Here is a 12,923-nt window from a genome sequence, read left to right as displayed (position 1 = left end):
AAGTGTACCAAACTTTGCGGAACAGTAGATCGCCCCAAGTGGACCTTCGGTGCCCTCTCAACCAGGAAATCGGAATTCTGGGGCCGCGAGATTGCAGGATTTGGGGGGAGAGGTATTTCTGCGATTCAGGATGTTTTTCTGATGTTCCTTTGGTTCTTGAGAAATTCCTTGGAATGGGGGTTGTAATGGGCTCAACCAGGTAGCAAGATTCGCGCTTCCCGTGGGTATGAGGTGTGAGGTTTATTGTGAGAGTATTCTGGCGTCTGTTTCGCGCCAATTCAACTTTCTGTCTTTCCTTCTTTCTCTCAGTTCGTACAGTACAAACTGTAGAAAATACTAACCTGAGCCGTACAACCAAGTGGCAATACCCTCTTCAATTCAAGTCCGTCGTCCGTCTTTAGTCCCCGTCTGCCCAGATCTGGGAAATGGTAACTTATTCGGGTCTCCGAGATTTTTGTGGTGCGCCCAAGGACTCGTTACCAGCCTTTGTTTGCGACTATCGCCCGCGCTGTTGATCCTGACGGGTGTCGACCTCTAAGGAAGGACCGCGAACCGGACCGAAGGGAAGACTAGCTACCCTGATCTGCCGGCGATGGGGAATGGATGCTGCGAGCCGGAGCGCTGCGGTTGCGCTGGGGGGGGTAGTAGTAGTCGCGGGGAGGTGCTTGGTTTGCTTGCTGTGTGTGCGACTGTAATATGAGGGGTCGCGAGACACTTGGGAAGCTGAGATTCAGATTTCCTCGTGGTGGGTTGGTGGGGGTGAATTTGAGTGAGTGAGAGTGGGCGCGGATTCCTTTCGTGGGTAGGATATTTTTTTGTTTGTCTGTTGGTGGGTTGTGTGATGTGAAGTGAAGTGTGTGGTTTGTTGCTGACGTGGAGTGCGGTGCGGCACGGCTCAGCTCAGCTCAGCTCTCAGGGCAAGATTTCTCTGCGGGGAATTTTGTGCGGTCCGGCGAGGGCAAAATCGAAGTAATAAAGAGAAGGAGGAATTTCGTTTCGTTTCTTTTCTTTTTTTCCTTTGCGGGGCCTACGTGTGGGTTGAAGGTTGTGTATAGAGGGGCGCAAGGGAGGGGAGTGAGTCGAGGAGGAGGTGAGTGAGTGGGTGAGAGAGAGAGAGTTTACGGAGGATAGAAAGATAGAAAAGAGAGAAAGTAGATAGGATGAAGAAGACGAGGATTAGAATAGAACAAGAACGGTGACGGAGTTGGTCAGGTCAGGCCAGTACAAGTTCAGATGCAAGTCATTCAGTCCGTGAGTAGTATGGTGTAGTATTATGGATTATGGGTGTAAGGTGTAAGGTGTAAGGTATAACTGGTAGTTTGCAGTAGCATCCGCCATGATCCCCGTCGACTATCGTGTGTATGTATGCCTGTGTGTATGTGCACGATCAGTCGGTCAATTAACAGTAGAGTACATATAACTACACAGTCATCTAGAGTAGATACAGTAGATAGTGTATGGGGAGGGATGGAGCAAAATAGATAGTTTCTGGTAAAGTCAGCCAGTCTCACCTCGTACACCCAGTATCCACGCACAAACGCAGACAGGCATATTAGGGATAGTATAGTATGTAGTAGACATAAAACAACATCACGTATGGATACACACATCGTTTTTTTCTCTTTGCCTGTCCAGCGTTGAAAGTAGTGTAGTATGTGTGCAGGTTGCAGTATAGTGTAGTATAGTGCAGTATACAGTAGAGTACTTACCTCACCTACCATCACCATCACCCCTCCCCCCCTCCCATTTCGCCCCTCCCCTCCCTTCCTTCCTTCCCTTCTTCCCTCCCATGAATCTCTTCCTACTCTCCACATACATACATCTCTCCTTCTCCCCCCTCCGCCCCGCCTTACTACTGTAACTCCGTACAATACTTTGGTAGCCAGTAGAACTCCTCATCGGCCTCCTCCTCACCATGTCTCATCCAACTCCCATGTCCACATCTCCATCTTCCCAACAGCTAACAGCTAACAGCCAACAGGGGTTATCCACTCACTGGAACAACCCGCCCCAGCACCCACCAAACCCACCAAACCCACCGCCTCCAGCGTACCACCGTACCGTCTCTGGTACCAGCTAGTGAGTGAAAAAACACACACACACACACACACAAACTACAAGTCAAGTACACCAGGGTACCACCCACCTACAAAGTACACCCAAACCCACACACCCACTTCCCACCCACCCCCCTACCCCGGTCCGCCGTGCACAAGCGCGACCCAGCTCGGCTGACTTGGGTCTGGCTGGCGACAGCCTGGAATTCCTGGCGCGTGGGTTGGGGAGCGGGTGCAGCCAATGGCCGCGCGCAGGGGGGGGGAGATGGGGGTTCGGGTGTGCAGGGATGGGGGCGAGGGGGGAGGGGTGGGAATGGGAAGGGAGGGAAGGGGCGGGGCGATGCTGGATGGATGCGGTCAGACGGATGGGATGGGATGGGAGTGGAGGCGTGTTTGGTGTATGGTGTATGGTATGATGGTGAGGATGGACTCTCCGGATGGGGAGATGGAGGAGGAAGAGGCGATGGGTTAGGAGTGGTACTGGAGTGTACATACGAGACTACTAATACCGATTCAGTTGAGAGGGAACTTGGTAAGGGAGTCTGTGTGTGTGTGTCGTGTGTTTGGTGCCACAATCGGGGAAGACGATGGGTGTGGTGGGAAGATGGCACAGATGGGCAATGGACAAGATGTCTTGGAAGGGAGTGAAAGTGGTGGCTGTGCTGCGTCGATGATGCCGATGGGGATTTTGATGGGACGGGATCGTGGAGAGAAAGAACGACGCAGGACACAGGGCCACAAAGATGCAGGACGAAGCAGTACCGTACTCTACATCACATACCCTTCCCTTCCTGCTCTCCTGCACCTGCACCTTCTCGTACATTACATACACACACAGAGAACATGCGGTACCTGTAACCCAGCCCAGCCCATCCCACACTGGCCCTCCCCATCCCCATCCCACCCACTGCCACGCCGTCGGTCTATCCGCCACCAACTTCCTCCCCTTCCCGGCAGATCTATGGGTACAGTACAGTAAGTAGCATCTGCTAGAGAGAGACAAGTATCCTCTACCGCATGCACCGTACCGCCGTACCCGTACCCTACCACAAACCAAACCAAACCTACTACTCTACCGCTCCGCTCCCTTCCCTTCCCTTCCTTCCCCTCGGTCTCGTCTCGTCCCTTTCCCTTCGAATGCTTGGCGATGTCCGCGTGCAGGCTTGCTGGGAGTAGTTTTGGAGAGGGATGACGACGATGTATGGGGTTTGCGTGGGTGCCGAGACGAGGGGAGGACACTTAAGGAGTACTAACGCTGATAATACGACTAATACGACTAAACACGACTAAACACGACTTAACACTACTAACGCCTTACCACATCCACCACGCAATACGCAAGCATCCTCAACCATACGACATGATACCAAGAGACTCACCCACCACCGAAGGGGGAAAAAAAACCCAAGTTTACAATTTACCCGTCGCCACCACCCGTCCCATGCATTCGGTGTGAGAGGTGACAGTACAGACAGACAGAGACACACTGGCTAGCTAGCGACGGCTATGTAATGCAACCCCGTCCGTCCGTCCATCCAGTCCCTTCCTCCACTCACTCACTCACTGGGCACTACTTTCCCACTTTCTCCGCCCCAAGCTGAGAATTTTCGACGGAGGCGGCGGCGCATTTTTGGTCACCTACCTCATGGTATAACGGCGGCGGCAAGGGACCCCCGAACCCAGCCCCCAACCCGCAACCCAACGAGCCTATTCTGGTAACTGTACGCGCTCGGTCAGAGGCCACGAGGCACAAGGCAGGGCAGGGCAGGCTTGCAGCTTCCCGTAAAATTAACATGTCTGTTGGACTTGGACTTCTACCCTGCTTCCTCGTTGGAACACGCGATTACGGCGGCTATGCCCGTATCCCCATTTGCGCTCTCCACATACATACAACACAGACAACCCAAAGAGACGTCAGACCTCCGTCTGCGTCGTGTCACTCCCCCCCCCTTCCCTCCCTCCCGACCTTCCTCCCTGCTTCCGTCCCGTCCACCTGCATCTGTCACTCCATCTGTCAGTTTGTTTGCCTCTCCGTTGGATACCCACCACCTGCGACCACCCGGCCGCATCAGTGCATCTACCTGCATAGGCGGCAAGGCGAGGTGAGATATTCGCAAACATCTCAGTGCACCGCGTTTGCCCGGTTTAATGAAGCAATCTATCAATATCTGCAGAAAGGGTCGCATGCGGTCTTGGATCCTCCCTTACGCCCTCCTTCCCCTTCCCTCGTCTACCCGCTCACCGAGGTCGTACAACTCCCGAGCCCAGCGCGGGCCGTGGCTGCTACTATGGGATGGGATGGCACATATTGGAATTCAATTTTAATATGACAGGCTGTTGTCTCACCTCACCTGCCTCCTCCGTAGTAGAGAGATCCTCGTATCTCCTCTCATTTCATTTCATTTCATCCCCCTCGGCGTTTTATTACGGCAGCAAGGAACGCAGCCGTGTCATACAACAACAAAATAGCCTTAGTTCTCACCACGCGCTCAACGCGGCATCAGTGGCTACCCCCTGCTTCTCCCCCTCCCTTCCCCTTCCGACATAAACTAGCCAGCAACCAGCACATGCATGCACACACGACCATCAGGAAATGATCTTATTACCCAGCCCAGCTGGGATGGAAAGGTGGTCATCGTCGCTAACAGCGGCGGCGGCGGCGCGCATAGGGAAATTCACCGCCGTAGCCGCAGTCCTCCCGTAGGGATCGCATCCCTCGCTCGCTCGCTCGGTTGCCCCACCGGTGTGTGTTCACAACAGCGCAGTGCAGTAGTAGTACACCGTCTTGTCTCGTCTCGTCTCCATCATCATCCATAACAGTCCGCTGCACTTCCGCGGAGATGTGGTCAGCACTGCATATACCTACCGCCAAGTAGTAAACAGCGCGCAGTATCGTGCGTCACTACTCAACCTGTCCGGTGTACATACATACGTACAGTAGAGTGTAAGCACTACATTAGCCCCCTAGCGAGAAACGAGAAATCTTGCCCGCTCCAGCCCGCGCATCGTAGGGTTCGGGAAGGGGGGTCGGGATCACCAACAGCGGGAGGGCGGGAATGCCGCAGCGCAGGTTCTTGGCGGGTGAGGGGGATAGACGAAATATCGACACTACAACCAACCCCCCCCTGGCTATCCTTCGATGTGTGGTGGTGGCGATTCGAGATTTTCATTCCGCGATCATGAGGGACGGACGGGAACGGGAATCGTAGTGTTCGTTCGATTTCCGCTACGTGTTGGTCACATCATCACCACTCATTCCCCATGTGCTGTTGTTGGAAGTGGCGATGATTTAATCTATCCCCCCCTTCCATCCATCCAACACCACCTACGCGCCCATCTGCTTTCTTGATTCCATACCCTCCCCCGGCTCACCACTACCGCAACGAGCGAGAAGCATATCTCGCCTCGCCCTACGACAACAGGGTTGATGGATGGATGGGTACTGACTGTAAACGACATTTTTTGGGCATCCAGGGGGTGGGACGAGGTGAGGGTGTGATGGCTGCAAGACCTACATACATCTCTGGTCCCCTGACGAGAATTCGATGCGGGGGCGGACGCGCGCGCGCGCGCGGTGTGCGTGGTGTGTGGTGTGGCGGGCGGCCATGTATGCGGCCTTCATCGTGGGGCGGTTGGTCGGTCGGTCGATACCACGGTCGCTGTCAACGGGGCCTAGGTAAATTGGCGTGTGTTGGTGATTATGATTGTGATGAATTGTGGTCTTTCACGCATTTTGCAGAATTATTATTATTATTTCGGGCAGCGGTTAGGTTAGATAGAGGAATGTATCTTACAGTAACAGTACCGTAAAGTACACACACACACGCACTGCCCCCAAACACCCAACGCCTGTCTGTGTGCAGTTTGTATCCAGTTTGTGCAGCACCACGCGCCATCATCGCCAAATTAACAATCTCTCTCTCGCCGTGCTTCGAGACGGGAAAGGAAAATACGAAATGAGTCCCACCCCCAATCCCAATTCCCTCCCCCAGCAGCTCCCCAGGCCGTGTCTCGGGCACCACCTAACCACCTAAACAAAAGCAAAATAAAGGGGCGAACGGTCGCCGGGGGGTGGAGGGCAGGTGATAAGCACAAACACGGAGGAGGAATTATCAATCCTCACCTCCCCCCTTCACCCTCGCCTCGGTCCTTCACCGAGACTTGCAAATGTCTCGGAGCGCCCCCAATCCGCCTCTCCACCCCCCCCCCCGCCCCCAGCAGCCCGCCAACGCACAGCAAGGAGGAACAGAGAACAGACCTGTTTGATCTACGACACCTCACCTCCCCCTCCCCCCCCGGGCTCCCCCCTTTTCCCCCCACCGCACGCACCGCCGATGCCCCGTCCCTCCCTCCCGCGATGCAGAAAATCGGCAAAGGAGACGGACGGACGGGGGCGCGATGCCTGAGCGCAGCGCGCGGGATGGATGGGGGTTTCAGGCGGCGAAGGGAGGGAGGGAGGGAGGGAGTACCCGCGCGTTGCGCCTGTGCACCGCCGTTGCGTCGGACGCAGGGTAGGGCGGAGACAGGACGGTGTGTTTGTCTGTCGATTGGGGTTGGGTGGGCGTGCGGGTGTGCGACGTTGGTAGTTGGAGGGAGGTGAGGATGTACGGGAGGGAGGGAGAGGGAGGGAAAGGGGAAAGGGAGGGAGGAAGGGGGATGGACAGCCAACAATCCAACACAAGCACCAACGAGGCAGGCCGTCTCATCGCGGCCTGATGATCTCAATGAGATATATGATAAGCATCCTGCAGCAAGCTGAACATCAAGTCAAGTCAACGCAACCGCAAACCCAACAACCCCCCCCCCCCTTCCCCCCCTTTCAACAAAACGGCGACGACGCGCCCACCGTACCGCCGTGCTTGCTTGCATGCCATGCCTCGCAGCCCGCCTGCGTCAAGGACCCTGCCTGCGTCCGCAACAGCAGTCCATCATATCGATGTGTCGTGTCGTGTCGCAGCCGACGGTTTCGGGCGAGGTGCAGCAGCGCATCCCAGTACCCGTGGTGCTGGTGTTTGCAGTGCCCCGAGCGGAGCGGCCCAAGGCAGTTCAGTTCAGGTTTGGTCGGGCGCGAGGGAGGGTTTTTTGGTCCAACGTCACTTGACACACAGGGCAAGGCGGTTATATAGGGGGATGATGCAATAGTATGTATGTAGGAGTTCTTGGTGATGGTGAGGGGTTTGTGAGTGACGGGATGCTGACGGAAGGGATAGGGCGGGCGTACTGCACTTCACTGTAGAGAGGGTGAGTGCGGTGTATCTTGATGTCGTTGCGACTTGCCCTTGGGTTGTGGAAAGGAAACTCCCGATGCCAGCCCGTCGCCGAAAGTCTGGACTCCCCCTCTGACGCAGTGCCAATACCACACAACCACACAAACACAAACCGTCGCGACGACGGATGGATGGTACTGTAATCTGGGCTCCGCAGAGAGTGCGCCGGATCGAGGACAGTGCCAGATTTAAGTGGCAGTGGGCTTGCCGTGGTACTGTTACAGTTTACCAATCTCTCCCATGTTTTTTCTCCATTTCTCCAATTCCTCCATCCCCGTCCGTCCAGCACTGTGGTCTCCATTTATCCCCCATCCCATCCATCCCCAGGCCATCCATCCATGCCCAAATACCCCAAATCCCTCCCCTCCCTCCAAACCACAGCCCAAAGAGTTAAAGTACACACTACCCATCACAAAGATACCTCCCCCTCCCTCCCCCTCCCCTTCTGCCCAAAAACGAGGCATAACCCCCGAAGGGTGCCCATCCATCTCCCCCCATCAACACCAACGAATAGGCAACCCCGAAGCCAACAAGCAAGCGGTGTGATTCCCCCCCTCTCCCCAAAAAGGCCGCTTATCCGCTCTCAGCGGTCCTGTGACCAGAATCTCATGCGTGCACCCGCATCCGACGGTGCGTGCGTTGCAGTTTAGTGTGGGCCGGGCCACCCAACCCTGCACATCCTACTGCACACCACCGCGCGGAGCCTGCAGCAGTGTACTAAGTGTGCATGCGCAGGGCGGTCAAAGGCCCAACCCGCTCACGCACCCGCTGCACGAAGCCGCGCCGCCGCCGCCGCGAACCTGCTTATCCCTGTCTCCCTCCCTCCCTACCCCCTGTCGCCCAGTCACATCGCTGTATCCGCCTTCGTCTTGGGGAGTTTTTTCGTTCTGCCCCACAACTACGAAGGGGGGTACGAGGGGGAGACTTAGTGGGTCTTCTCCTCCCCTCGCGAGCGAGTGAACCCGCCCGTAGCCTGGGTCCGATAATCCCCGGAGCCTGTATGGTTGGTGGGTGGGATGGGGCTAGGGGGGGCATCCCGGGCTGTGCCGGCCTATGGGGGGTCAGGACGCACGCGATCCCGCACACCGACGGAGATGGACCATGGTTGCGAGGGGAGGGGGTAGGGGGGGAATGCGGTGGGTGAGAGAGGCTAGGCTGAGGAGTCGTACGGGACTTTTTTTTGGGGCAGGATCCCTGCAGTGACTGGGGGGGATCCTGGTAAAGTCGCGATTTGTACACAAGTACCGATCTTTTTCCTCCAGACCGCCGGATGCGTGCGAGTGCGTCAGTTTGGTGTGTGAGTTCAGATGTTCAGATGTTCAGATCCTGGTGCCTGAGGGGTGAACGGGGAAGTATTTTGTTGTATCTCCGTACCTACCACTACCCACTGTCACCTACCCTACCACCAAACACACTCAGACACTCAGACACTCAGATTCAAATCTACAGTGAGTGAGTGCCAGTACGAACAGCGAGTATACACAGTCAGCAGCAGTAAAGATCCTGGGGGTGCAGCAAAAAGTACGGCAGCACAACATCAAGCCAACAGCGGGAAGGGAAGGGCCAAAGCAGACCCGTCGCACGCAGCAGAGAGCCGAGCCGAGCAGGCAGCGGAACACTCGCAGCAAACGGCAACTCAAACCCACGGACACGGCAGGGCAAGCCCAACCCAATCCCCATCCCGCATATAGCGTTGTCTCTGTGTCTCTGTGTGTCTATGTGTCCCATTCCAAATCCCACGTCTGGCCGCCTCTCTCTGGGTCCCCGCACCCGGTAACTTGCGTAGCGTTGTGTTGTTTTTGCCTGCTGTGATGCGTTGTGCTGCTGTGCTGTGCTGTCCTGTCCTGTGCTGTGTTGTGCGTGCTGTGTGAGTTTCGCGGGGCGCTGGGCGCTGGGCAAAGGCGGGTCAGGTGGCTACGCTGTTCGGGTCTTCTTTTTGCTTTTTTGTAACATTCACAATGTGTGAGATGTGAGTGAGAGGGGAGGGGAGAGGGAGGGAAGTGGATTGTCGTTTCGTGTTGCCTGTCTGACCGACCGAGTGACTACCTGCAGATGCGGGCCGGAAGGCGCCGCCCGTGGATGGGATGGGGGATTGTGCATAAGCTTGGGGGTCATTCCTGGGGGGGAGAAGAAAGGGAAGCGGAAGGGAAGAGAAGATTCTGCTCTGTGCCCCATAGTAGAGGATGATCTGGTGCTTGGGCAGAGTTTGATATACGGTGTGTAATTGGTTTCGCCCTTCTGCTTAGCCGCTATTCGTACCAGTCAACCGTTGTGGATATCAGGAGTTGAGAAGGGAAGGAGGGGAGGGATGAGTGGAATGGATATGGATATGGATACGGCAGAGCGTCAAATGGCAAGAATCACATCGCCAGAACACAGAGAACACCCGGTCACACCGCCGAACCGTGGGGCTCTCTCGTCGTCGCGTGGGCTGCAGGGATCCCGAACAAGCTGAATGAACAAGAAACAAACCTGCCTGTCTCGCCCATCTCCACCCAAAACTAATCCATCCCACTGCCTACAGCCCACCGCCCCACCACGTCACATTTTCCTTCCCAACGAACAAGACACCGACAAACCGGCCAAAACAGAAGAACACATTTCATTTTTCTTCCATGTCACTTTACCGTGGGTCGCTTGGGGGTAGTGGGATTGTGGGATTGTGGGATTTCTACCCACAGTATGGCATGGCCGGCCAGGGCATGGACATGGGCATGGGCATGGGCATTGGGGGCGTCACGAGAAGAGAATGTAATGCGTGGCAGCCGCGAACGGCGGTGCAGTTGGTAAAAAGCAAGGGAAGAGACGAGACGCACCGCACCGGAGTGCACTGTACTGCACACCGTACACGTGCCATCGTATCCGCGAACAGCCACGGCCAATCCAATCCCCCTTCTCCCATCCCATCCCCAACAAACGGCATCGCAGCGCTGCACATCGCACCGCACCGCAACGCACCGCTCGTCACCGCCGTCCCTCGTCACCGTCCCGCACACAAACCACCACCACCACCACCACCATGCATCATCCATCCAACAAACAACCCCTCACCCCTCGCCCCCACCGCCGCAAACAGCCATCCCCCCATCCATCCACCACCCATCCCGTCCCATCCCATCCCGTCCACCCAACCGCAACCCCCATCACCACCCCTCGCCACCCCGCCAGCATCCGTCGATAACGCACCTCACTCGCATCCCTCTCCATCCCCCGCCAACCGCGCTCATTGGCCCACCACCCCCCAGCACAGCTATCCAGGGGAGGGATGGTAGTGTAGTCCGCGGCCGCGAAACAGGCCGCCCGACGAGCTGGGAGGACGCGGGCGATCGCCCGAACCCGTCCGCGGTGTCCTGCAGACTGAAGGGAGGGGGCGGTAGCGGTACTTGTCGTTTTTTAGGCTACGTAGTGTGTAGGGTAGGGTGTGGTGATGTATATTGATTACATAGTATGGTTAAGATTTTGCCCTTTTTTTTTCACACCACGGTAGAGTAGGGCCGCGGTACTTCTTTTTCCACGTTTACTGACCATCGCCACTCTACTACTCTGTTACCGCACACTCCCCAGACCGACCACGCTCAACCCACACCACACCACCCCGTCCCTGCGCCGGCGCGATGCATGCGGTGCGGAGCGGTGACGTGAGGTCCCTTCCCCTTCCCATCCCTCGCCGCTCACTCCCTCCGTCACATCACGCACGGCCAGCCGAGGGGTACAGTACACCCGCCAACACCAGCACAAAACAGTAAGTGATTGACGCATTTACTGTTGGGGGCGGCCTGGCTGGCTGTGTGCGTGCATACGTGAGTGAGTGAGTGCGTTCGACCTCGCTTATCGGACAGGCGCTGGGACGGGCGTTGCGTTACGAGGGATGATGGGATTCGTGCCCAGCGAGGCGAGGTGGTGGTGATGCGTTGTAACGGCGGTGGAGGAGGAGGGGATGCAGGTGAGATGTGATAGATGCGGTGCACGTGATAGGGAGGGAAGGGGGAGGGGAGATGTGATGGGTGATGAGTGATAGGGGTAGTGGTTACTGTGGTTTTTCAATAGTACTGCGCACGCACGGCTGGGCGCTTTTCGATAGTTTGACGTATCTGGTGAGTGGGGTTGTGTGCGTGCTTATGGGGATATGGGGATGTGATGGATGGGTTAATGAATGAAGCCCCTGGATTTGAGGGGTATTGAGGCTGTTTTCACGAATGGTGTAAGGTGACGGCTAGTTACGGGAGCGGGGATAGGAGGCTCAAGCAGTACTATCTCGATCGAAGATTGGGATTCGCGCTGATATGTCTGGACAGGCTTCAGCTCAGATCACCAGTGCTTCATACAAGTGGCCCTCGATGATGCTCTGTGTGCTGGCGGCGCGGGGTATTCGTTCGCAATAATGATGTTCCGGCGGGCGGGTGCCTGGTGTGGTGCGGGGTTGGGGAATTATATGGAGGTCAGGGACGCGCGGAAGTAGCCTTGGGAGGTAGACGACGATTAACTTATAACCTCAATACAATTACAAGAGTCTGATAGAATAACTCGTCTATTATACAGATACAGATAATCAATCATGGCAGACTCTGCAGGGAAAAACAAAGCTTTCTTCGAGTGAGCCATCCTCGTCCCCTCCTCCTCCATCCAAACACCCCCCCCCCCAATCCCCTCTTCCCATTTCCCTTGCCATCTGCTCCCCTCACCCCAACTCCTTATCTCCAAAAAACCAAGCTCCAAAAACTAACACCTACCCCCCCCCAAAGCACCGAAGCAGCAACCTACGACACCAAACACGCCAAAACCCTCGCCGACCTAACCCGCTCCCTCCAATCCTCCCTCCCCTTCCTCGCCCCCTTCCCCACCGACCCCAGCACCACCCCCTTCACCCTCCTCGACTACGCCTGCGGCACGGGCACCATCACCAAAGCCCTCTCTGAACACTGCAGTAGGGTGGTCGGGATCGATGTGTCCGCCGGCATGGTGGCCGCCTACAACACCACGGCGAGTAACCAGGGGCTCGAAGAAAATGAAGTCCACGCGTGGGTGGGGGATCTCATAGATCCAAATGTGGATAGACCGAAAGAGTTTGAGGGGAGCGAGTTCTGGGAGTTTGATCTCGCGGTTGTGGGGTTGGGGTTTCATCATTTTGACGACGTGGGATTAGCGGCCAGAAGGCTGGGGGAGAGATTGAAGAAGGGGGGGGCGTTGGTTATACTTGATTTCTTACCACACGATGATGTGCATGGGCATAGACATGGTGGTCATGGCCACAGTCACGACCACGGCCACGGCCACGGCCATGGACATGGACACGGCGGCCACAGTCATGGGGAGAAAGAAAGCGCGGCAGAAGAGAAGAAGGAGGAGACGAAAGTTGCGGAGACGGTGATGCATATGGGATTCTCGAAGGAGGAGGTGCAGAAATTGTTTGAGCAGGCGGGGGTGGGGTTGGATTTCGGGTATAAGGTGCTGGGGAAGGGGGTTGTGATTGGGCCGGAGGAGAAGAGGATGAGGAGGGAGGTGTTTATTGCGAGGGGGACGAAGGCGTGAAAGGGGGTGGGTTTGGGGATGATGGGGGTTGGGAAGTTGGATGGGGGTGGTGTGTTGGCGGGGGGTGTGG

At 56.4% G+C, this 12,923-nt stretch overlaps 1 protein-coding gene across 1 annotated transcript; it reads left to right on the top strand.

The window, feature by feature from the left end:
* Window positions 1-11,802: 11,802 nt before the first annotated feature.
* On the top strand, window positions 11,803-12,853 carry VE01_08198 (uncharacterized protein; the record flags this gene model as incomplete). The annotated part of the gene is made up of 2 exons (XM_018277626.2): window positions 11,803-11,917; window positions 12,067-12,853. Exons 1-2 carry the CDS (start codon window positions 11,880-11,882, stop codon window positions 12,851-12,853), a joined length of 825 nt encoding a protein of 274 aa, XP_018127633.1. The 5' UTR covers window positions 11,803-11,879.
* Between the last annotated feature and the right edge of the window lie 70 nt (window positions 12,854-12,923).

This window comes from Pseudogymnoascus verrucosus, assembly GCF_001662655.1.
Source record: "Pseudogymnoascus verrucosus strain UAMH 10579 unplaced genomic scaffold scaffold_43, whole genome shotgun sequence".
In the NCBI taxonomy this organism is placed as follows: Eukaryota; Fungi; Ascomycota; class Leotiomycetes; order Thelebolales; family Thelebolaceae; genus Pseudogymnoascus; species Pseudogymnoascus verrucosus.
Note: the sequence above shows the minus strand (reverse complement) of the source record. Positions and strands in the feature narration are given on the sequence as shown.